This window comes from Perognathus longimembris, chromosome 20 (assembly GCF_023159225.1).
Source record: "Perognathus longimembris pacificus isolate PPM17 chromosome 20, ASM2315922v1, whole genome shotgun sequence".
NCBI classification, from domain to species: domain Eukaryota; kingdom Metazoa; phylum Chordata; class Mammalia; order Rodentia; family Heteromyidae; genus Perognathus; species Perognathus longimembris.
In genome coordinates, this window is record NC_063180.1 from 44,600,826 (window position 1) to 44,623,957 (window position 23,132).

Below are 23,132 nucleotides of genomic sequence, written 5' to 3' on the forward strand. Positions count from 1 at the left end.
ACCCACCCCTGCGTGGACATGCATATCAGCTATTCATGAGTCTTTTGTCTGGAGAGCCTTAAATGCTCCCAAACCCCCAATTCCAAGTGCTGCACGATGTCATCACAGGTAGGAATTACTGCCCCTGACCTCGTAGGCTGAGCTGCGGTCAGCACGCAGGGAACGCTAGAAATGTGGAAAACTCCCTTCGGGTTCTGGGTATAAGGTGTATGTGAGGGGCTGGGAATGTGGCCTAATGGTAGAGCGCTCACCTCGTATACATGAAGCCCTGCGTTCGATTCCCCAGCACCACATATACAGAAAATGCCCAGAGGGGGCACTGTGGTTCAAATGGCAGAGTGCTAGCCTTGAGCAAAGAAGCCAGGGACAGTGCTCAGGCCCCGAGTTCAAGCCCCAGGACTGGCCAAAAACAAAACAAAACAAAAACAGGCTATCTCAGGATGAATTCAAGTTCCAAAACTAGGAAGGAAAAAAACTCTGAAGCTTATAATCATTTCTAGTGCACAACATTTGAAATAGCGGGCACTCAACTTGTGTGTGTACGTGTGTGCACACGCATAGGCATACATGCACACCAGTGCTGGGACTTGCACTCAGAGCTGGGCACTGTCCCTGAGCTTTTTCTTTGTGCAAGGCTGGTATTCTACCACTGAGCAGCTCCTCTGCTTCCAGCTTTTTCCTGGTTAATTGGACATAAGAGTCTCATGCCCTGGCTGGCTTTGAACCACAGTCCTCATAGCTCAGTTTCCTGAGTAGGTAGGACAACAGACTGGGCCACCAAGGGCCTGTCCTAGCGGGAACTGGGTTGTCTGGTCCTCTGATCCTCATCTTTTTTGTTTTTGCTGGTCCTGAGGCATGGACTCAGGGCCTGGGTGCTCTCTCCAAGTTTCTTTTGCTCAAGGCTAGTGTTCTACCCCATGAGCCACAGCGCCACTTCTGGCTTTTTCTAAGTAATTTATTGGAGATGAAGAGTTGCACAGACTTTGTCCAGGCTGGTTTCGAACCGTGATCCTCAGGTCTCAGCCTCCTGAATAGCTAGGATTTGCAGACATGAGCCACCAGCGTCCCACCTGGTGCTCATCTTGACCGGCTTTTCTTCCCTCCCCCAGTTCAAGACAGAGAGGCCTGGGCAGCCCGTAGCTCACTGGACTCACCATGGCAGGTAAGGAGAGGAGCCCGGTGCTCTGCCGCTTGAGCCATGCGCTGCTTTTGTTTGTTTGTGGTCGTGGGGCTTGAACTCAGAGCCTGAACACTCTCCCTGACTGCTTGTGCTCAATGCACAGCGTCGCTTCTGTTATCTGGTGGTTGACTGGAGATGAGAGTCTCCCAGACTTTCCTGCTCTGGCTGGCTTTGAACCTCAGTGCTCAGATTTCAGCTTCCCGAGTAACTAGGATGTCAGGGCTGAGCCGACAGCGCCTGGCTATTCTTTTCAATACAGTTTTGCATTTATAATGGCAGTCCTCCTAGTTATGCTTCCGGTGTAGCTAGGATGACAGGTGCAGGCCACGGTGCTGGCTTTTTGGGGACCTGGGCGAGGAGGGATGGCCCAGTGGGGATCAGCCAGGGAGGGGAGGGGTCTATTGGACCGTGGGGAAGAGGAACATTCTAGATGATGCTGTGCTTGGTGCTTTGCTCCCAGAGAAGGCCAACAACTTCCCGCCGTTGCCCAAGTTCATTCCACTGAAGCCATGTTTCTACCAAGACTTCGAAGCCGACATTCCTCCGCAGCACCTGACCATGACCAAACGCCTCTACTACCTCTGGATGCGTGAGTGCGGGAGGGGGGGCGGGGGGGCCGGGGAGGGGGCGCCGGGGGCCCGGGAGGGGGCGCCGGGGTCTGGGGTCTGCTGGCCCAGCTCTCGCCAGCCTTCCATTGCATCTGAGTGAACTGAGGCGTCTTCCTGGGTCAGCGTCTCTGCGGGGCCTCCGCCTCGGTTTCCGCTCCACCCGGTGAGCCCCAGCCCCACTGCCCACGTTGTGCTGGCTCATCGGAGAGACGTGATCCTCAGATCTTGGCCTTCTGAGTGGCTGGGATTGCAGGCGTGTCTCACGGCGCCCGTCCTGCCTTACCCGGGGTCCTTCTGAGGTTGCAGGCAGGAGCTGGCAGTCCAGCCGGCCTCCCTTCTGCTCTGTTTTTGTTGGGGACACTTGGCTTCGGTAGGGCGGGGGGGGGGGGATGGGAAGATGGGTGTAATGAGGAGTGTAAACTCTAGACTGGGCAAGGACGATGGGGGGGGCCAGGGACCGCCCTTCCCAGGGAGGCAGCGGGAGGGGGGCGGGGCTGGGATGAGAGGCGTTGAGCAAGGTGATAACCGGTTATCGGCTCTTCTATGTAAAGAGCAAGTGAGAGCAACAAGAACAGCAGGGCTCCGAGCAACTTTGGTGCTAAGTGAACAGGGATAGAAAAAAACACAGCTGGAATGCACCGGAAGCACTGTCCATGGTGGTCCCTCCCCTCCCCCCCCCCCCCCCCCCCCCAGTGGCCACACCTCACAGGTGCCAGAGCTGCCGGCCGGCCCCCTGCCCCCATCATCACCAGGGGGAGCGCATCTAAACGCTGGATTTAAAGTCTATAAATACCTCCCTAAGCTCTTCCTAGGCGCCTGGCAGGAGCTCGGGTCTCTAGGAAATAGATCTAAGCCTGGGGATTCCAGAGAAAGGCCACAGGTGCCAGGCCCGCACAGCTCACGGGGGAGGCTGCCTGCCCGCGGCCACGCAGGGTCTCTGTGGACTGGGCGCGTGTCCTCGGGAGCCGCTGCCCTCACGTCCGATGACCTAGTGTGTGTTGCTGTCAGCATTAGCGTCTTTTTTTTTTTTTCTCTTCCCTGGTCTTGGGGCTTGAATTCAGGGCCTGGGTGCTATCCCTGAGCTTTTATGCTCAAGGCTGGTGGTGCTCTACCCCTTGAGCCACCTCTCTGTTTTTGGCTTTTTTGCTTGTTAACTGTTTTGGACTGTGGATCTTCCGATCTCAGCCTCCCGAGCAGCGAGGTTGACAGGTGTGAGCACATCTGTGAGATGACTGTCAGCCCTTGCCTGGTGATGAGCTGGTGACCCTCTCCTTTCTAGAATCATCTAGGTGTGGTGAGGAAGGGGCATCTGGATCTGGGAGCCTGGGGTGTGGCTGGTGGACTGGAACTTGTGTTTCAGGAACCAGGAGCACGTCAGGTGTGCCTGGTGATGAGCTGGTGACCCTCTCCTTTCTAGAATCATCTAGGTGTGGTGAGGAAGGGGCATCTGGATCTGGGAGCCTGGGGTGTGGCTGGTGGACTGGAACTTGTGTTTCAGGAACCAGGAGCACGTCAGGTGTACCGGAATGGCGAGGGAAGGCTTCCCGGGGGGGCAGGAGGACCAGGACTGAGCCAGCCACCACTGCCTGCCCACTGAAGAAGGGGCACATGGAATAGGGGCTTACAAAGATGCTTCCATGGGCCTTTCTTTGGCTAGTGGTGGGGCTTGAACTCAGGGCCTGGGCGCTGTCCCCGAACTCTTCAGCTCAAGCCTGGCTCTCTACCACTTTGAGCCACAGCGCCACTTCCAGTTTTCGGGTAGCTCATTGGAGATAAGAGTCTCATGGACTCTCCTGCCCAGGCCCAGGCTGGCTTTGAACCTCGATCCTCAGATCTCAGCATGCTGAGTAGCTGGGTAGGATTACAGGTGGGAGCCACCGGTGCCCTTTTGGTGCCCTCCCTTGCAGGAGGAAGTGTAAGGTGGGTTTCTTGTCTTGGACTTGATGATTGCCAGAGTCCTAGAGGCACAAAGGAACTGTCTGTTTTGCGGGGCCAGGGTTAGAATTAGGGCGCTGGGCCATTCCCTCACCCCACCCTGGAGGCCTTTCTTACAAGTAGAACATTTCTCTTCTGAGGCGTTGGACCTCTTTTTTTCCCCTTGTGCCAGTACTGGACTTGAACTCAGGTCATACATAGCACAAGGCCTTGTGCTTTTAGCTTTTTTTGTGTGTGTGCTCAAGGGTAGTTCTCTACCACTTAAGCCACACCTCTCCCTCCAGCTTCTTTTTTCCTGGTTCATTGGAGCGTAGGGTCTGAAGGACTTTCCTGCCCAGGCTGGCTTTGAACAGTGCTCCTCAGATCTCAGCCTCCTGAGCAGCTGGGGTGACAGGTGGTCTGGGTTCCCGCTGTGGAGACCCTGTCCTCCGGCTTTCTCAGAGCCCCAGGAGCGGGGGATGGGGGGGTCCGAGCCACCAGCCTGCTTTCTCACAGTGTGTACTCCCTCTGTGTGTGTTTGTGTGTCTGCATGTCACCGTGGTTTGCCTTCGTGTCCCTGTGTGTGTCTGCATCTCTACTTTGTGTGTGTGCGTGCGCGCTCACACGTGCGCATGCGTGTCTGGGTGCCGGCGTGTCTCTGCATGTGTCTGTCTCTCTGTGTACACCTGCTCCTGGCCTGCAGTGAACAGCGTCACGCTGGCCGTGAACCTGGTGGGCTGTCTCGCGTGGCTGATCGGAGGCGGGGGAGCCACCAACTTTGGCCTGGCCTTTCTCTGGCTCATTCTCTTCACACCTTGCTCCTACGTCTGCTGGTTTCGGCCCATTTACAAGGCCTTCAAGTAAGTGGCGGCCCGGAGCCCAGCCCCTAGCCCTCTCCCTCCTCTTTCCTCTCCATTCTCGCTCTGTCTCTCTCTCTGAATGCTGGTACCGGGGCTTGAGCTCAGCCTGGGCGCTGTCATGGGCTGTTTCGTTCATGGCAGGTGCTCCACACTGGAGCCACAGCGCCACTTCTGGCTGTTTGTTGGTTCAGTGGTGATAGGAACCCCGTGGACGGTCCTGCCCGGCTGGCTTCAAGTTGCGATCCTCAGCTCTCAGCCTCCCGAGTAGCCGGGGTGACAGGCGTGGCCCCCCGTGCCCGGCTCCTGTGACTCCTTTCCTCCTTTTCTCATCCTCACAGTCCTAGCCCCTTGTGGGCTTTTGGCTCAGACCGCCAGGTGGGGTTTGGGCATCCTGGGAGCGGGACCAAGGGCTTCCCCTCTCCCCCTCCCGCTGGGTGGGGTGGGAGAGCCCTCGCTGTCTTCCCTTGGTCAGACGGGCTGCGGGTTTGGCCTGGCAGTCCACACAGGCCGCCCCTGCCAGCCGCGAGCCCGTGCCCGAGCCCCCCAGGACACCCCTCTCCGCGCCATGGGGCGCGCCTCGCTGGTGGCCCTCTTTCCGGCTGCCCGTGGGGTTCTTTTACTTTTGTTTTTCGGTGCATTTGTCTTGTGTGCCTGACAGTCCTGGGGCTTGAGTTCAGGGCCGGGGTGCGTGTTCCTGAGCGTTTCTCCCCCGGGCTAAGTAAGGCTCTGCCGCTTGAGCCACGGCTCCAGCCAGCTTTTTTGACGGCTGGAGATAAGAGTCTCGTGGGGACTCCCACGCCTGGGTTGATTTTGAACCTTGATTCTCAGATCTCAGCCTCCTGGGGAGCTGGGACTCGAAGGCCGGAGCCACCAGCGCCAGGCCTGGCCTGCTCTTGCTTTTCTTTTTTGTTCTTTTTTTTGTCATGGTGGGGCGGGAACTCAGGGCTGGCTATGGCCTCTCCACTAAGGCCTTACCATGTCTTCTGTTCATCACACCCTCATTTAAACTTGGGTGTGCTTGGTATTCTTGAGGGCAGGGAAGACAGTCCTCTAGGGGCGACTTCCGGTGGGCCCCGGCCCTCTCGGGGCGACTTCCGGTGACAGGCATCTCCTCCGCTGCAGGACCGACAGCTCCTTCAGTTTCATGGCGTTCTTCTTCACTTTCATGGCTCAGCTGGTCATCAGCATCATTCAGGCCGTGGGCATCCCGGGCTGGGGCGTTTGGTAAGCGGCAGGGAGGGGACCGGGGTCGGGCGGTAGGGTGGCCCGTGGGTGTGTCCTGTAGCAGCAGAGGAGGGGGGTCTGGGCGGTGTGTTCCGGGAGTCCAAGGTAGGCCGTTGAAGGGCAAGGCCCGCGTCTGGAAGCGTTCCCGCTCCTGAGCCCCGAGGAAGCGCTCTTTATTTTCAGTCAGTCCCGGGGCCTTGAACTCGGGGCCTGGGCGCTGGCTGTCCCTGAGCTCTTCAGCTCAAGGCCGGCGCTCTGCCACTTGAGCCGCAGCGCCACTTGCGGCCTTCTGGTGGTTCGTGGGAGATGAGCGTCTCACGGACTTTCCTGCCCCGGCTGGCTTTGAACCGGGGTCCTCGGATCTCAGAGTGGCTGGGCTGTCAGGTGTGAGCCGCCACACCCGGCTGGGGACAGACGGTCTTCCTGTGCCTGCGGCCCTGGCGGGAGTGCCTCAGGGAAGGGGGTCCCCGCCCCGGCTCCGCCCGCACCGCTCACCTGGGCTTTGTCTCTGCAGCGGCTGGATCGCCACCATCTCCTTCTTCGGGACCAACGTGGGCTCCGCGGTGGTGATGCTCATCCCCACCGTCATGTTCACCGTGGTGGCCGTGTTCTCCTTCATCGCGCTCAGCATGGTACGGGGCCGCGCGGGGGGGGACGCTGCCGTGTGCGCGTTGCTTTCGTTCGGCGGTCGTGGGGCTTGAACTCGAGGCCCAGGCTTGGCTTTGAAGCGTGGTCCTCAGATCTCAGCCTCCCGAGTAGCTGGGACTAAAGGCGCGGTTGCTGGTGCTCGCTTCCGAGCGGGGGTCTCGCCCCGAGCGCCCCGTCCTCCCGCCTGGCGGGCGTGGCGGGCCCGGGCCGCCCCGGCTCAGCCCTTCCTTCCGCTGCTCTGCCTGCAGGTCCATAAGTTCTACCGGGGGAGCGGAGGGAGCTTCAGCAAAGCCCAGGAGGAGTGGACCACGGGCGCGTGGAAGAACCCGCACGTGCAGCAGGCCGCGCAGAACGCGGCCCGGGGCGCCGCCCAGGGCGCCATGAGCACCCCCCAGACTCAGTATTCCGCCACCCCCAACTACACCTACTCCAATGACATGTGATCCGGGGCAGCCCACGGGGAGGCCCGGTGGGGGGGGGGGGGGCCGGTGGGGCGGGCGGGCTCGAGCCACGCCGTCCACGCGGGTCACCCACCGCGCGGGGTCCCCCTCCCTCCTCCCCTCCCTCTTTGTACAAGGAGAGCGCTACCGATCTATCCATCTGTGTGTGTGTCCATGTGTAGCCCCTGTCCCCCCCCCACCTTGTCCTTGTGGGTCTCGCTCCGTGGCTGGGCGTGTCCCGTGTCCGTGTCCCCTCGTGAACTTGTGTGCAGTGGAGGTCTCTCGTCCTGGTGCTACATGTATGTTTAGAACTCAGCCAGCCCCCCCCGTCCCCCCTCCCGCCAGGTTGCCCCCCTGACTCTGCTTACGGGGTGGGGGTGGGGGGGCAGGGGGCCTGGCGCTCTCCACAGGGTTACCGAAGCTCTCTCTGCTTCGGGACCCCTAAGAGGGGGCAGGGGTGACAGTCTGCAGCTCCTGGTGATGACAAGGGGGTGGGATCGTCAGGGGGACTTCCGTCGCCCAGCCAGGCCTCCGCCCCGCTGTCAGCTGCCCCCGAGGATTGCTTTCTTTTCCCCCACGTGGCTTTTCTTGGCTTTCCCGAAGCCTGAGGATTCCCCCCGCTCCCCAAATCTGATCTGAGCCCCAATTTAAGGAAGCAGGAAGGATGGCCTGTGGGAGGGGCAGGGCCCCCCCGACTCCCAGAGACTGGAAAGGCAGGGCCCGTCTCCTTAGCTTCGAGCGTCTGGCCTACAGAGATCGCTTTCCTTTGCTTTGTGTCCTGTGTGTGCTGGTCCTGGGGCTTGAACCCAGGGCCCGGACGCCGCCCCCGAGCTGGCGCACCGCCGTGCTGAGCGGTGGCTCCACTTCTGGCTGTTTGCTGGTTCATTGGCGCAATTGGCTTTCAACCGCCGCCCTCCGATCTCGGCCTCCCGAGGGGCGGGGATGACCCGGGCGCCCAGCAAGACAAGTTCCCCTTTTTCCTTCTCTCCTCCCCTAACCCGGACCCCTCTAGCTCTTTCTCCCCCCCCCCCCCCCCCCGACTGTGGCTTCCCCCTCCTGTTCCCACCCTGCGGCCTTGGAAACGTCTGCGCGTCCCCAGTGTCCCGCCGCTCCTGGCCCTCTGCTGCGCTCTGGTCCTCTCCGAGCGACACTGGAGCCCGCCCAGGGACGAGCCTCCGGGACCGGGCTTAGAGAGGGGTCCGAGAAGGCGAGCGGCGTAGCTGGGGGGCGGGGGGGGGGGCGCAGCTCCGCCCTGTGGCCCTGGGCATTTCTGGAGGGAGGCAGCCAGACCTACCCTGAGCTTCCCGCGCTCGGCTGGAAGGGGGCTTCGGGGGAGGGAGGAAGGGAAGGGCTCTCTGATCACAGTTTCCAGTGCTGTCTGGTGTGGGGGTGGTCAGACGCAGATAACGCGCTCCTGTTTCGCTCTCCGACTTCGCTCTCCCCCCGTGAGCTGAGGAAGGAGAAGGAGCCGAGGTCTGGCAGGGAGAGGGGAGCTCGGAGCAGTGAGTTACAGTGACTGGCAGGCCCGGGCACCCAGGGGCTCGCGCCTGTCATCCTCACTACTCGGGAGGCTGAGATCTGAGGATCGTGGTTCAAAGCCGGCCCCAGCTGGAAAGCCCAGGGGGCTTTTTATCTCCCAACTAACCAGCACAAAGCTAGAAGTTGAAAAAAGAAAAGCTGGAAGTGTCACTGTGCCTCAGGCGGTAGAACACCAGCTTGATCAAGAAAGCTAAGGGGCAGCACCTAGGTCTCGAGTTCAAGCCCCAGTACTGGTACAAAAAAATAAAAACGTGCTGCTAGAGGCGGCCCCAGCTCCGTGGAGGCCGGGAGAGGGGGGGTCTCGCCTCAGCAGTTGCTGCCCCTTTTCTCCCTCCTTCCAGCTAAACAAAAGCTCAGTGGGCTACTCCAGAACCGTCACAGCAGGGCTTCATGCCACCTGGAACGTCTCCACTCTCCCCCATCCCAGACCTCTGCCTTCCCTTCCTCGAATCCCCGGATCGTGCCCGAGCACTGTGGCCCCGCTGCTGGCCCGGCCCCTGTGACTCGTGACACCCCGAATCAGCTCCCCGTCCAGCCCGCCCCCCCCCCCCCCCCGTCCTCGCCTGCACGGTGGTCTGTTCTCGGGGAAGTCTGTTCCCTGGTCTGGCCCGGCTTGTCCGTGCTCCGGGATGCTTTGTCTCCGGGCAGCTCTGCACTTACCTGGGAAGGGAACGGGGGTGGAAGGGGGTGGACACAGACTGATCTCCGCTGGATGGTTTGGCTGGGGATTGGGAGGGAAGACCCAGTCAGTTTGGGGGTGTCTTGGGGGTCCGTGGCCAGCCAGTGTGACCTCGTTTTGCAAGCTCCCAGTGCTTCCGGAGACACGTACCACCCCCCGCCGGCAGTTGATCTGCCTGAGCCAATGTGTCTGTCTGTGGTGATTCCGTGAACTGTAATAAAAGGGGACGTTCACCCTGTCTGCTCCGTGTCCCGTGTCTTCATGGCGCCTTCCTGGGGGGGTGGGCTGAGGGGGTGCGCCTGGGAGCTGTCCTTCGCATCCGGCATCAGTAGCGGTGCCCTCTTGCTGGGCGCTGGTGGCTCACGCCTATCCCCTTAGCCACTGGGGAGGCTGAGCTCTGAGGATTGAGGGGTGAAGCCAGCTGGGTAGGGAAGCCTGGGAGGCCGTTGACTTCAGGTGTTAGGCCTAGATTTCCGGTCCCCAAAGACCACCAAGGAGCCGATTCCGATGCAAACGCACGAGAGTCTTTATTGCAAGCTCGAGCCTGGACTCCCAACCGTCACCCACACAGCGGATCTGGATTGAGAGCCCGACCCTCAGATAAGCAGGGTTTTTATTGCAATTACAACAGGAGCAGGGTATTTCCAACTTGGCAGATACTTGATCGGATGGCATTGAGCAAGCAAGTCTTGTTCTATTTCTATTGGCTATCTACCCTTTCAGTTATCTATTTTGGCTTTGATATCAGGAACTGGCCACGATATCAGGAATTGACAACAGGTGGTCACGTAGCACTGATGCAGGGGGGTTAGTGCAGGGGGTAGAGCAAGTCACAAATGGGTTAAGCAAGCCGTTTACAGAAGCAGAATATGCGGTCAGGCTGACCTAGTACCAACTTCATTTTGACAATTGTGACCATGTTTTCCCATTACCACTAAGCAAGCATGAGCGGGCCAGAACAATCCAGTATTCAATCCTAAGTAAACCAACCTGACAGTTACCTATGATCATTTTTTACTGTCCGTTACCATGGTTGCTACCCAGGTACAGAGGTAAACAAGGGCTCCCTACATTTTTACATGTCAAACTATAAGAAACTAGTCTCACGGGTGGGGGTGCAGCCCTCTCGCATGGAGTCATCGCCAGGGTTTAGAAGCTGTTACGATTTTAACACTAAAACTTATATTTAGTTACTCCAGTTTTCAGGTCAGCCCTAACACAGCGAACCACCCAAAAAGCCAGAGTGGCGCTGCGGCTCGAGAGGTGGAGCGCCGGCCTGGCGTGGAAAGGCCCCGCGTCTAGGCCCCAGCGTCCACACAGACGGGAAGGCGCAGGGTCTTCCTGCCTGCAGCGGCCCAAGCCCCTGCCCTCGCCCTCACCCCGGGCACCAGAGGCAGAAGAGGCCGGCGGATTCGTGGCATGGAGTGCCAGGCTTCGGGTGGGTTGGGGTGGGAGAAAGGAGGTCATGGGGGGGAGAAAGGAGGTCATGGGGGGGGGGAGGAGGTCATGGGGGGGGAAAGGAGGTCATGGGGGGGCAGGGGAGAAAGGAGGTCATGGGGGGGAGGAAGGAGGACATGGGGGGAGAAAGGTCATGGGGGGGAGGAAGGAGGTCATGGGGGGGCGGGGAAGAAAGGAGATCATGGGGGGAGAAAGGTCATGGGGGGGAGGAAGGAGGTCATGGGGGGGGCGGGGAAGAAAGGAGATCATGGGGGGAGAAAGGAGGTCATGGGGGGGAGAAAGGAGGTCATGGGGGTCGTGGGGGGGTGGGAGGTCAGATGAGCCTAGGCACTGGCGAGACCCAAAGGCCGAGGGAGACAAGTTATATGTCAGGTTTCCCCGCCAAAGACTACTCCCCAGCAAAAGGGGTGGAGGGAGGGAGAAGGAGAGGAGGGACTACAATTCCCAGAAGGCTGCGCGCGCGGCGTGAGCCCTGCGGGCGGCGTCTCGACGCCGCCGTGGGGAAGGCGGCCGAGGTATCGCGATATTTGAGGGCCGTCGCGAGACGCGCCCGGCGCGGGTGAGCGGCGGTCGGGCCGGGGGCGCGGGGCTCCGTGTGGGGCGGAGGGCGGAGGGCGGAGGGCGGAGGGGGGGCGCGCGCGCGGCCTCGGTTTACCCCCGGGGGGAGCGCGTGCTGCCCTCGCGGCCGTGGATTCCTGACACACACCCCCCCGGGCCGGTGCCGGGGCGCGAACTCGGGGCCGAGCGCTGCCCGCGGCCGCCGCCGCTCGCCCGCCCTCGGCTCTCGGGGGCTTCGCCGGGGAGCCCCGCGGGCTGGGCCTCGGCCTCGGCGGGAGCCCCCAGCGCCCGGCCCGCCCGGCGCCCCGGGACCCCACGGCCGCGGTGGAGCCCGGGCGCGGGGCGCGCCTGCCCTCGGGACCACAGCCCAGCCAGGGAAAGGGGACCCCCCCCCAAAAGACAACAACCAGCCCAGGAAGAGGGGCGGGGGTGGGTGACTGGGCGCAGACCCCTGGGCTAACAAGGTCCAGACAGACCCTGAGTTCAAGTCCCGGGACCGCCAAGCGCGCCCGAGCCCGGCCACGCGAGGAGCTGCAACCCAGAGCAAACCAAGCGGCCGCAGCCACGCGCCTTGGGACTCGGGTTCAACTGATTTGACCCTGGCTGCAGGTGTTGGCTAAACCACCCAATGTCTGTTCTTCAGGCTTAACGGACACACGCGCACACACACACACGCACACACGCACCCTTTGTGTTATGTTAGAAAGGTACGTGGGCTTGGTTTTTAGCAAAGCCTGCTCAGCACTACGTAGTGCTTGTGTGTGTGTGTGTGTGCACACGCATGTGCACATTGCGTGTGTGCCAGTACTGATGCTCCAACTTGGGTCCTGGGTGCTTTCCTTTAGCTCTTTCCACTCAAGGCAGGTGCTCTCCTTCTTGAGCCATAGCACCACTTCCAGTCTTGCGGTGACTAGTTGCAGAATCTCACGGGCTTTCCTGCCTGGGCCGTGTTGGTACCGCCCTCCTCAGATCCCAGCCTCCTGCGCAGCTAGGATGACAGGCGTGAGCCACTGGGCACCTGCCCATACGCCTCTCAAAGTCATACCCTCCTCTTGACCTGAGAAAAAGGGCTTATCCCTCCGCATCCAGCCTGAATGTCATCCTTTCTGTGAAGCGATCGGGGGCGGTCACGGTACTTGGCTGCCATTACTCTAACCTGCCATGGGGTGTGTGTGTGTGTGTGTGTGTGTGTGTGTGTAAACCCCAGCAGGTGGCCTAGCATCACTGCCCCACCCTTGCCCCTGGGGTGCCCTCTCCTGGATGTCTGAACAATGGGGTGCCTCTTGTTCTGCTTTAGATCCCAAATCCTGATGAAACCTAATGGATCCCACGCTTCACAAATGCCCAGAACTTGAAGCTGCCAAACCCCAACTCGAACCACAGGCCTCCTGTCTGTCTGCCACACCCGGGGCGGAGAGGAAATTCCATGTCCTTGTGGGTGTCACCGGGAGCGTGGCAGCCCTGAAGTTGCCTCTCCTGGTGTCAAAGCTTTTGGACGTCCCTGGGGTGAGTGTCGGCCCGTCCCGGGGCATGCGTGCGGGGTGGCCTCTAGGCAGACACCCCTCCCCCCCCCCCCGCCTGTTTCTGGGGCATGCGTGCGGGGTGGCCTCTAGGCAGACGCCCCCCCCCCCCCCCCGCCTGTTTCTGTAGTGTGTGTTCATGTTGGGACGCAGGAGCCAGGCCAGTACACAGGGCAAGCGGAAGCTGGCTTAGATTACAGGCGGGAAAGCAAAGCCGGGTGCCATGGCGCACGCCTGTCATCCCAACTACTTAGGAGGCCGAGATGTGAGGCTCCAGGGTCAAAGCCAGCCAGGGCAGGAAAGGCCATGAGACTCTTAAGCTCCAGCGACCCACCAGGAAAAGGTCAGAAGTGGAGCTGTGGATCCTGTGGTGGAGTGCCAGCCTCGAGTGAGGACTGAGTACAGCACCAGCACACAGGCGAAAGCTTGCGGCTGGATTCGGAGCTTCAGTTGCTCATGGCCTCTCTGCTAACCCCCAGCACGGTGGGTGCTTTCCAGTTCGAAACTAGCCTGGGCAGGACAGGCTGTGAGACTATCTCCAGTTAACCAGCACAAAGCTGGAAGTGGAGCAGCAGCAGCCCTGAGTAGAAAAGCCAAGGGAAACTCAGTGCCCAGGCTGAGTTCAAGCCCAGTGAGCAGCACACGCACACACACATTTCTTTTTTTTTAATTTATTAATTAAACAAAAATTTTTTGACAAGGCGTTGTGCAAAAGGGGTACAGTTACATAGTAGGGCAGTGTGTACATTTCTTGTGATGTCTTACACCCTGTTTTTCTTCCCCTTCTCTAGGTCAGGTAGACATATATACAATATACAATGTATCAAGAACATATACAGTAGCCACGTGGCCACGCCCAAAAAAGTTCACCTAGGGCTTTAAATGTAATGTTGATATTAGACCATATGTCGACAGTAGTCTTATATGAACGTACATACATAGCTTTTGAGCTATTGCATTCCACTGAAAGGTCGATTTTTGACCTTTATATGTTGAGTAATTGTTTGGTTTTAGTTACATACTGTTGGGTCGCTGCCCCAATCCTGTGGGGAATACCATTTGACAAGCAGTTTTTGGTTTCACAGCCTGGTCTCTACTGTCTCTCCGTCACCTCATCTTAACAGTCATATATCACGGAAATCAGGCCCCTTTGTTTTTTGTGTTCTAGGCTTGTCTCGCTTAACATTATTTGTTCAAGTTCTGACCATTTCCCTGCGAATACCAATATTTCACCATTCCTAATCGCTATGTAGTATTCCATTGTGTATAGGTACCATATTTTTTGGATCCATTCCTCTGTGGAGGGGCATCTGGGTTGATTCCATATTTTGGCTATTGTGAATTGTGCCGCGATAAACATGGAAGTACAAATGTCTTTTTGATATCTTGGGGTTTGCTGTTTAGGATAGATGCTTAGGAGCGGTATGGCTGGGTCATAGGGTAGGTCTATATTGAGCTTTTTGAGAAACCTCCATACTGTTCTCCAAAGTGGTTGTACTAATTTGCACTCCCACCAACAGTGGAGAAGGGTTCCTCTTTCCCTGCACCCCCTCCAGCAACACACACACATTTCATGTGACAAAGAACCGCAGCGTCCCCTGGACACTGTGTTTCCCAACACCGGCTTGGATGGGAGTCGGGGTCGGGCCCTGCCCGTGTCGGTCCCCGCACGCAGCCCGGCGTGGCGGCCAGCAGGGGTCAGTATCCCCTCGCTGCACCTGTGGGGAGCCGGTGCGCTCCAGCAGGGGCTGGAAGGGTTTATTTAATTTTTCACTTTCTACCAACTTCAGGTTGGGAAAAGCAATAAAGCTGCCAGCCAGGCCAGAGGGGGAAGGGAAGGGAACGGAAGGGAAGGGAAGAGAAGAGGGTCCTGTGGCTATTCAGAGACCAGGCGCTGTTTTTAATGGAGTGCCTAACCTGCGGGGCCTAGAACCATTGGTCACAGCTGGCCAGCTAGAGCCTGGTGTCTGGGGGGCCTGGGGGAGGGGTTGGGGTGTAGCTTTGAGGGCCTCTACCCCCCCACACCATGCACTTCCTTTTCCCATCGCCCCAGAGCGTCTGGATGGGTGGATGGGGGTGGGGAGTCCCATCTCAGGAAACAGATGGGCAGCCCCAGAGCTCAGGAGAACGGTGACCCTGCCGTTTCCTCCCAGCCCACGCAGCCTGTGTGTGCGTGTGCGTGTCCGTGTGTGTGTGCGCGTGTGCACACGCCTGTGAGGGTCGGGCTTCCTGGATGGGGAGATTCTCCATGTGTCCCACCCCCCCCACCCCGAGGCCCCTGGGCGGATGCCTGTGTGTCTGGCCCTCTCCCCATGCCGCTGCCCTCCCCCCCTCCTCCCCCTTGAGAGGCCTCCCCTGACTCGGCCTGCCTTTCTCGTTTCTTACTTATTTACTTATTTATTATTTTCTGCCCATCCTGGGGCTTGAACCCAGGGCCTGAGCACTGTCCCTGAGCTTCTTTTTGCTCGAGGCTGGCACTCTGCCACCTGAGCCTCACTTCTGGCTTTTCCTGCGTATGTGTCACTGAGGAATCGAACCCAGGGCTTCATGCATGCTAGGCGAGCGCTCTGCCACTGAGCCACATTCACAGCCCTGGAGATGAAGAGTTGCATGGACTTGTCTGCAAAGGCTGGCTTAGAACTGCAGTTGTCAGATCTCGGCCTCCTGAGTAGCTAGGATCACAGGTGTGAGCCACAGCGCCCAGTTCTCATGATATTTGTGTGTTGGGTGGATGTGGGGCTTGAGCTCAGGGCCTGGGCCCTGTCTCCTGAGCTTTTTCATGCAAGGCTTCCACCCTACCACTTTGAGCCACGGCACAACTTCCGGTTTCTGGTGGTTCACTGGAGATAAAAGTCTCAGGAACTTTCCTGGCCTGGGCCGGCTTTGAACCTCACCTTTAGCTCTCTGCCTCCTGCGTAGGCAGAGCGGCAGGTGTGAGCCACCAGAGCCTGGCTTTTGTTTTGGTACTGGGGTTTGAACTCAGGGCCTGGAGCTGCCCCTTGGCTTTTTAAATGTTTTTCTTTCTCAAGGCTGGTAATCTACCACGTGAGCCATAGCTTTACTTCTACTTATTTATTTATTTTTTTGCCAGTCCTGGGCCTTGGACTCAGGGCCTGAGCACTGTCCCTGGCTTCTTTTTGCTCAAGGCTAGCACTCTGCCACTTGAGCCACAGCGCCACTTCTGGCCATTTTCTATATATGTGGTGCTGAGGAATCGAACCCAGGGCCTCATCTATACTGTACCACTAGGCCGTGTTCCCAGCCCAGCTTTTTGTTTTCTAGTAATTAACTGGAGATAGGAGTGTCAAGGACTTCCCTGCTCAGCTGGCTTCAAGCCTGGGTCCTCAGATCTCGGCCTACTGAGTAGCTAGGATTGCAGGTGTGAGTCACCAGGCGCCCGGCTTGTTTTTTTTTTTTTTTTAATCAGTTCAGTGAAAGGAAGCAAGCGCTCAAATGACTCATCCCAGGTCCTATCCTCACATTGAGGTTAGAAGATTCTAGATCCCAGAGGTAACCTAAGAGAAAGCCCTGGGGCCCAGGAGGTGCACAGGCCTTGGGATTGCCTGGCAGCTCCCCTCCTCACTTTTCACTGGTTTTAGTTGGAGGTAACAGTCTCGGAGAGTTTTCTGCCTGGGCTGGCTTTGAACCGTGATCCTCAGATCTCAGCTTTCAAGTGTGAGCCACCGGCACCGGGCCTTCATGTCATCAGGGTGTAGAGAACCGATGAGTGTCCGCAGTCCTTAATTCACCTGCGGAACTGCGCCCCGTGGTTGCAGGAGGAACCGCGTCTGCACGGCTGCTCATCGTGCATAGATTATCGTTCCCCAACAAAACCCGAGAGCCGGGCGGCAGGGGCCATGCCGGCTGCTGGGGAGGCTGAGCGGGGAGGACTGCGGCTGGGAGCCGGGCGGCAGGGGCCATGCCGGCTGCTGGGGAGGCTGAGCAGGGAGGACTGCGGCTGGGAGGCAGCCGGGTGGGGCCGTGCCGGCTGCTGGGGAGGCTGGGCGGGGAGGACCGCGGCTGGGAGCCGGGCGGCAGGGGCCATGCCGGCTGCTGGGGAGGCTGGGCAGGGAGGACCGCGGCTGGGAGCCAGCCGGGTGGGGCCGTCCGTGAGACTCTCGCCTCCGGGGACCACCAGGGAGCTAGGAGTGGAGGTGTGTGTGTGGCTGGCGTGCTAGAACTTGAGTGAAAAGGCTAAAGGATAGCACGCGCGCCCCGAGTTCAACCCCGAGTGCCAGCGCACACGCACGTGCGCGTGCACACACCCCCGCCCGCCGCCTCCGCGCCCCGGGTGGTGTCAGCTGCCTGGCCGGCCGCCAGGCTCCACGCACAGACCTGGCACTCCTGGCAGGACCTGCCGTCGGATCTGGGGCGCCCTGCGTCACCGGGCGCGGCCGGGGCCTCTCCCGGCGGCCTGCTCCGGGAGCGCGTGCCTGCGGCCAGCGGGCGGGGGCGGGCCGGAGCGTGCTCAGCGTGCCCGTGACCGGTGCCCGCGACCGGCCCCTGCCAGGGCTCCGCAGCCTCCTGGGCTGCCAGGATGACAGGCGTGAGCCACGGCACCCGGCCATGTCGTGCTGCTTGAGTGTGGACGGCCCCAAGGCCCAGCCCTGGGCTGCTCCGGGCGTTCGCTCGGTGGTGGGGGTCAGGGAGGGGCGTGGCGAGGGACCAGCCGCCGCAGGTGAGCTGGGTCGTGACTGCACAGCCTGGAGGGTAGCCACCGGGTGGACCGGCTGAGCAGCTGGACAGAGACCATGAGAGGAAAGCCCGGCCCCACCCTCGGCACCACACACGGACAAAGCTGGACGTGGCGCTGTGGCTCGAGGGGCCGAGCACCCGCCGTCAACCACAGCAACACGCTGCGAGACACTGCGCAGGCCTGGAGTTCCAGCCCCAGGACTGACACCGAGGGGGAGGAAAGGAGGAGGAGGTGCGATCTCACCCCAGGCCGGTCTGAGGTCACCGAGCGGTGGCCGGCGGCCTCGGGAGGTGTGGGAAACGCCCAAGGGCCTGGGCCGGGGTGGCTGCCGTCGGCCTTTCACAGCCACCCAGGAGTCGGCCGCACCCGTGTCTACAGACCAGGCTTTCGGGTGCTCAGAACAGTGTGTGGGCGAAAAGCCTCGTCGCCCGGCCTCGTCCTCCCCCCGTTCGCTCAGCCAGGAAAGGACCTAGCAACGTCCGTGTCTTGGATCTGAGACAAACCTTTTTTGTCCTGTTGGTCATGGGGCTTGAACTCAGGGCCTGGGCACGGTCCTTGAGCTTTTGTTCAAAGCTAGCGCTCTACCATTTTGAGCCACAGCTCTGCTTCCGGGTTTTGCTGGTTCATCGGAGATCAGAGTCTCACAGGCTTTCCTGCCCGGGCTGGCTTTGAACCTCAGTCCTCGGATCTCAGCTTCCTGAGTGGCTGGGAGGACAGGCGTGAGCCCAGGTGCTGCCCCCCCCCCCTTTTTTAGGATAGCATTAGGTTATGTTCCCTGGGAGCTGCAGTCACCTCCAAGTGTCTGTGTGTCTGTTGACTCTTGTTCTCTTGCTTGCAAATGTCCGCTGCTCCCGGCCCTGCCCGCTCGGGGGTGAAAGCTTGTCTTCCTCGCTGGGAACGAGACGTTTGGCTGGGAGCCCTGGGAAGACTTCCTTCCCTACCGCACAAGACTTCCACCGTCACTTGAGTTTTCCAGAAAGGACGTCCCCCCTCCCGCCCCCTTGGTAGGGCCGAGGAGGGGGAAGAGAACTGGCGTGCGCGCCGCCCTGGGGACGAGCGCGTCTGTCCCAGAACCGCTCCGGCTCGCGCGTGACACGTCGTGCGAGGCTGAGCCGCTCAGCCCCGCGCAGAGCGGGAGACGCGGGGTCCACGGCCGGCCGCGGGGCTGGGGCTCGGTCGGCGCTGTGCAGCGAGCCGCCCGCAGCTCGGCCTCCGCCGGCCAAGGCCCCGTCCACGATCGGATGCAGAGCCCCGGCCGCCCCCCGCCTCCTCGGCCGCGTGGCCTCGCGCTCGTCCAACCTCATCTCCTCCCCCTGGACGATTCTGTCGCATCTCTCGATTGATTTTGTGTCCGTCCCGGGGCTTGAACTCAGGGCCCCGAGCGCTCTTCTCCGAGGCCGGTGCTCTAGCCCGCGGAGCCGCAGCGCCACTTCCAGGTTTCTGGTCTCAGGGCTTCTCCTGCCCCGGGCTCGCGTCCCCCGGCTCCGGGTCCGCGGTCTCAGCCTCCGAGGCGCTGGGCTTTCGGGCCCCGGGCCCCCAGGGCCCGGCCCGCGGCCCTCCTGGCTCTCAACCTGTCCCCCTCTTCTCTCGGTGACAGCTGGAAGTCACAGTGGTGACCACGGAGAGGGCCAAGCATTTCTACAGCCCGCAGGACATCCCCGCCACACTCTTCAGTGATGCCGACGAATGGGAGGTGCGTGCGGCCAGCCGCCCCCCTCCTGGGTGGGGGCGGGTCCCGCCCCCCTCCCCGCCCCCCCCCAGTAGGACTCGGTGTCTTGCTGCGGCCCAGGGCTTGGCGGCGGGAGCGCGCAGACGGGCTGGCCCGGAGTCCGCGGTCAGGGGCCATCTGGGCAGAGGCGATGAGGAAAACATCTGTCTCACTCTGGCCTGAGGGGCCCCCCTCCCCCCTCCCCCCCAGGCGCAGCTCGGCTCTGGCCCCGCGCCGCGAGGCTGGCCTTGGATTCGTCCCGGCTGCAGCGCGTTCCCACCGGCCCGGCCCACGTGGGGCGCGGCCTCTCCCTTCCCACGGCCGCCGGGCCGGGCCGCCCTGCCAAACAGTCCCAGCCTTGAGCACCACTGGCCCGGCCTCCCCTCCCCCTCCATCTCTCACTGTCATCCGCCACCCCCCCAAGCCTGGGCGACACCCGCATCCGCCCCACGCGGCCGGCCAGGAACTCCCTGCCAGATGGCCGCGCTCAAGAGAAACCAGCCCTGGAGGAGCCGGGGACAAGAGGCGCCTGTGCCCCCGCCCGCCAGCTCCCGGGGGCCCGGCGGGGTGGGGGGCTCCCGCGGACACCCCCCCCCCCCCGGCTTTGCCTTCTCTGCCAGATGTGGAAAGGCCGCGCTGACCCCGTGCTCCACATCGACCTGCGGAGGTGGGCGGACCTCCTGCTCGTGGCGCCGCTGGACGCCAACACGCTGGGCAAGGTGGCCAGCGGCCTGTGTGACAACCTGCTGGTGAGCCCCGCCCCCCGGGGCCCGCCCCGCCCCCTCCCCCGGCCCCCTGCCCTTGCCTGACCCACGCCACCGGGGCCCACCTGCTGCTGAGCCCCGCAGTGCCCGCCCCCCTCCCCCCAGGGCCTGCCCTTGCCTGACCCACGCCACCGGGGCCCACCTGCTGCTGAGCCCCGCAGTGCCCGCCCCTCCCCCTCCCCCCGGGCCCTGCCCTTGCCTGACCCACCCCAGCGGTGCCCACCTGCTGCTGAGCCCCGCAGTGCCCTCCCCCTCCCCCCGGGGCCCCTGCCCTTGCCTGACCCACCCCAGCGGTGCCCACCTGCTGCTGAGCCCCGCAGTGCCCTCCCCCTCCCCCCGGGCCCTGCCCTTGCCTGACCCACCCCAGCGGTGCCCACCTGCTGCTGAGCCCCGCAGTGCCCGCCCCTCCCCCTCCCCCTCCCCCTGGGGCCCCTGCCCTTGCCTGACCCACCCCAGCGGTGCCCACCTGCTGCTGAGCCCCGCAATGCCCGCCCCTCCCCCTCCCCCCGGGGCCCCTGCCCTTGCCTGACCCACGCCACCAGTGCCCACCCTTCGCCCTGCCTTCCTCATCCCTGGTCCTTCCAGCCACTCTCCTCCCCTCCCCTCCCCTCCCCTCCCGCTCTGCCCTTCCCACCTGCAGGGGCTCGCGCACATCTGACTCGAGTTAGGCAGTGAGGGTGGATTGCACCAAGTAGGACCTGGCTTAGGCCTGAGAGGCCGTAAAGAAGGTCTTCGTGTGTGTGTGTGTGTGTGTGCGCGCGTGTGTGCGTGTGTGTGCGCGTGTGTCAGCAGTAGGGCTTGAACCTAGGGCGGCCTCCTCTTAGCTCTGGCGGTTCAAGGCTGGCACTCTACCCCTTGAGCCACGGTGCTGCCTCTTTTTGCTGGTGCGTCGGAGTCCTGCAAGACGTCCCTGCCTGGGCTGGCTTTGTGGGGGGGCGGTCCTGGGGGGCGGGCTGTGGAGTGGGGGCCGGCTGGGCTTGCTTCCTCCCGTCACGTTGCCCCCCTCACCCTGGGCCTCGGCCCGCCCCGCCCGGGCCCTGACCCCTTGTCGGTGCTAAACAAGCCGTCAAGTCCAGAAGGGACGGCGACTCCCCGTGGCTGGCCGGCTGGCCCGGCTCCCGGGGACCGAGACGGGCGGCTGCCCTCCCTGCCCGCCGCACAGCCCCAGGCGGGGAGCACTGGCCGTGGGGCGAGGGGCCAGGGAAGGGGTTTCGTCCTCGCCACCCCCCCATCCCCCCCGCCCCCCCGTCAGCCAGCACCCAGTTTGTCCAGGAGGGGGGGGGGAGCGCTGAGGGGGGAGCGCTGAGGGGGGAGGGGAAGCACTGAGGGGGGAGGGGGAGCGCTGAGGGGGGAGGGGCGCTGAGGGGGAGGGGGAGGGGGGCAGCGGCCCGGGCCCCGCCGAGGGCCATGTGCTGTGTTTTGAGAATCTGCAGCCCGTCCGTGCTGGGGGCGGTGGCGCGCGACCGTCACCCAGCCACTCGAGACACTGAGATCTGAGGATCACGGTTCAAAGCCAGCCCAGGCAGGAATGCCCACGAGACTCTTATTTCCAGTGAGCCAGCAAAAAGCTGGAGGTGGAGCTGTGGCTCAGGCGGTGGAGCGCCAGCCTTGACGCAAAAGAGCTCAGGGATAATGAGTTCAAAACCCAGGACCGGCACAAAAAATGAAGAGATCCGCAGCGCAGCCCTGGACCCTCTCTCTCTCTCGCTCGCTTGCTCTCTCTCTCTCTCTCGCTCGCTCGCTCTCTCTCTTTCTGTGTCACACTTCTCCCCCCCTGCTAAGTATTCGCCTGGCTTCTGCAGAGGGAACAGGTGGCCCAGAGCCAAGAGGAAGGGTGACTAAAGCCGTCCGTACGTAGCCCGCTGGCTGCGCTGAGAGGCTTGCTGACTGGTGTCCTGGGGCGCTGCGGGTGGGAGGAGCGGGGTCACCCCCAGGGTGGGAGAGAACGGATTCGTCACCTATCTGAACCTTGCGCCGGTCCCGGGGCTCGAACCCGGTCTGCGGGTTTTCGTGCCCGGGCCTGGCGCGCGTAGTTGGGCCGCGGCTCCGCGTGCGGCTTTGGGCCGGTTCCCTGCTGGTGCGGGCCTTGAACCGCGAGCCGCAGATCTTGGCCTCCCGAGTAGCTGGGGTGCCAGGCGTGCGCCCCGCTGCCGCCTTGAGCCTTTGCTCTTCACAGCCTGGCTGCTCCTGCCTGGAAGTGCGGGGGGAGGGGGTGCTGGGGGAGGGGGGCTGGGGGAGGCCCCACCCCACCCCCGCTGGTCAGGGCCTTGCTCCTCCGCAGACCTGCGTGATCCGCGCCTGGGACCCGCAGCAAGCCGCTCCTCTTCTGCCCCGCCATGAACACGGCCATGTGGGAGCACCCCCTCACCGCCCAGCAGGTGGGCCAGCTCAAGGCCTTCGGCTACCAGGAGATCCCGTGCGTGGCCAAGACGCTCGTGTGCGGAGACCAAGGTGGGCCCCGCGCCAGGCTGGGAGGGGCCGCGCTTCGCGCTCCCCTCTGACGTTTGGGTTTTTTGTGCCAGTACTGGGACTCGAACTCAGGGCCTTGCACGCTCCCTTAGCTTTGTTGTTGTTGTTGATTCTGGGGCTTGAACTCTGGGCCTGAGCGCTGCCCCTGAGCTGTTGTGATCAAGGTGGGTGCTTTACCACTTGGGGCCACAGCGCCACTTCCAGTTTTCGGGGGGGGGGAATCAATGTCCAAAGTGGGGTGCGTGTATGTGTGCGTGTGCGTGTGCGCGCAGCCGGTGTGGTTAGTCCCCCCGGCTGGCCGGTCCTTAGCCACAGCGGAGTCTCGCTTCCAGGTCTGGGGGCCATGGCGGAGGTGGACACCATCGTGGACAGGGTGCGGGAGGTCATCGCGCAGCAGGCCGGTGTCCCGCGGGGCTGAAGCGGGGAGGCCGGCGGAACGGACCTGGCTCTCCGCGGCGCGGGCCGGGCCGGGGCAGGTTCAGCCGCCCCCCCACCCCGTACTCCTAGAGACACCACCGCCCCGCCAGCCCCGGGGCGCACGCCTGGCACCCCAGCTGCTCAGAGACGAGAGCCGAGGACCGCGGTTCCAAGCCAGCCCGGGCAGGAGAACCCGTGAGACTCACCTCCGATGAACGACAGAACGCCAGGCGCGAGCTGGGAGCGTGGCCGCGTGGCGGAGCGCTCGCCTCGCATACGTGAGGCCCTGGGTTCGAGTCCCCAGCACCACATAGACAGGCAACGGCCAGAAGGGGCGCTGTGGCTCAGGTGGCAGAGCGCCAGCCTCACACACAGGACGCTCAGGACGGCGCCCAGGCCCGAGTTCAAGCCCCAGCACTGGCCCGAGAAACGTGGAAAAGAAAGACGCAG

At 62.2% G+C, this 23,132-nt stretch overlaps 2 protein-coding genes across 3 annotated transcripts; both read left to right on the plus strand.

The window, feature by feature from the left end:
• The first annotated feature begins 1,109 nt into the window (after positions 1 to 1,109).
• On the plus strand, positions 1,110 to 7,060 carry Scamp5 (secretory carrier membrane protein 5). 2 transcript variants are annotated; one of them, XM_048369501.1, is made up of 6 exons: positions 1,110 to 1,162; positions 1,641 to 1,769; positions 4,406 to 4,562; positions 5,685 to 5,786; positions 6,301 to 6,418; positions 6,683 to 6,971. In XM_048369501.1, exons 1-6 carry the CDS (start codon positions 1,156 to 1,158, stop codon positions 6,875 to 6,877), a joined length of 708 nt encoding a protein of 235 aa, XP_048225458.1. In that variant the 5' UTR covers positions 1,110 to 1,155; the 3' UTR covers positions 6,878 to 6,971. The 2 variants fall into 2 exon arrangements, with proteins under 2 accessions (XP_048225458.1, XP_048225459.1); XM_048369502.1 differs by lacking the exon at positions 4,406 to 4,562 and having other exon boundaries at positions 6,683 to 7,060.
• A 5,242-nt stretch (positions 7,061 to 12,302) lies between these two features.
• Ppcdc (phosphopantothenoylcysteine decarboxylase) lies at positions 12,303 to 22,749 on the plus strand. The gene is given in 6 exon segments (XM_048369503.1): positions 12,303 to 12,614; positions 18,922 to 19,017; positions 19,653 to 19,781; positions 22,078 to 22,101; positions 22,103 to 22,247; positions 22,598 to 22,749. Coding segments are annotated over 6 exon segments (666 nt in total). The 5' UTR covers positions 12,303 to 12,428; the 3' UTR covers positions 22,684 to 22,749.
• Positions 22,750 to 23,132: the final 383 nt, after the last annotated feature.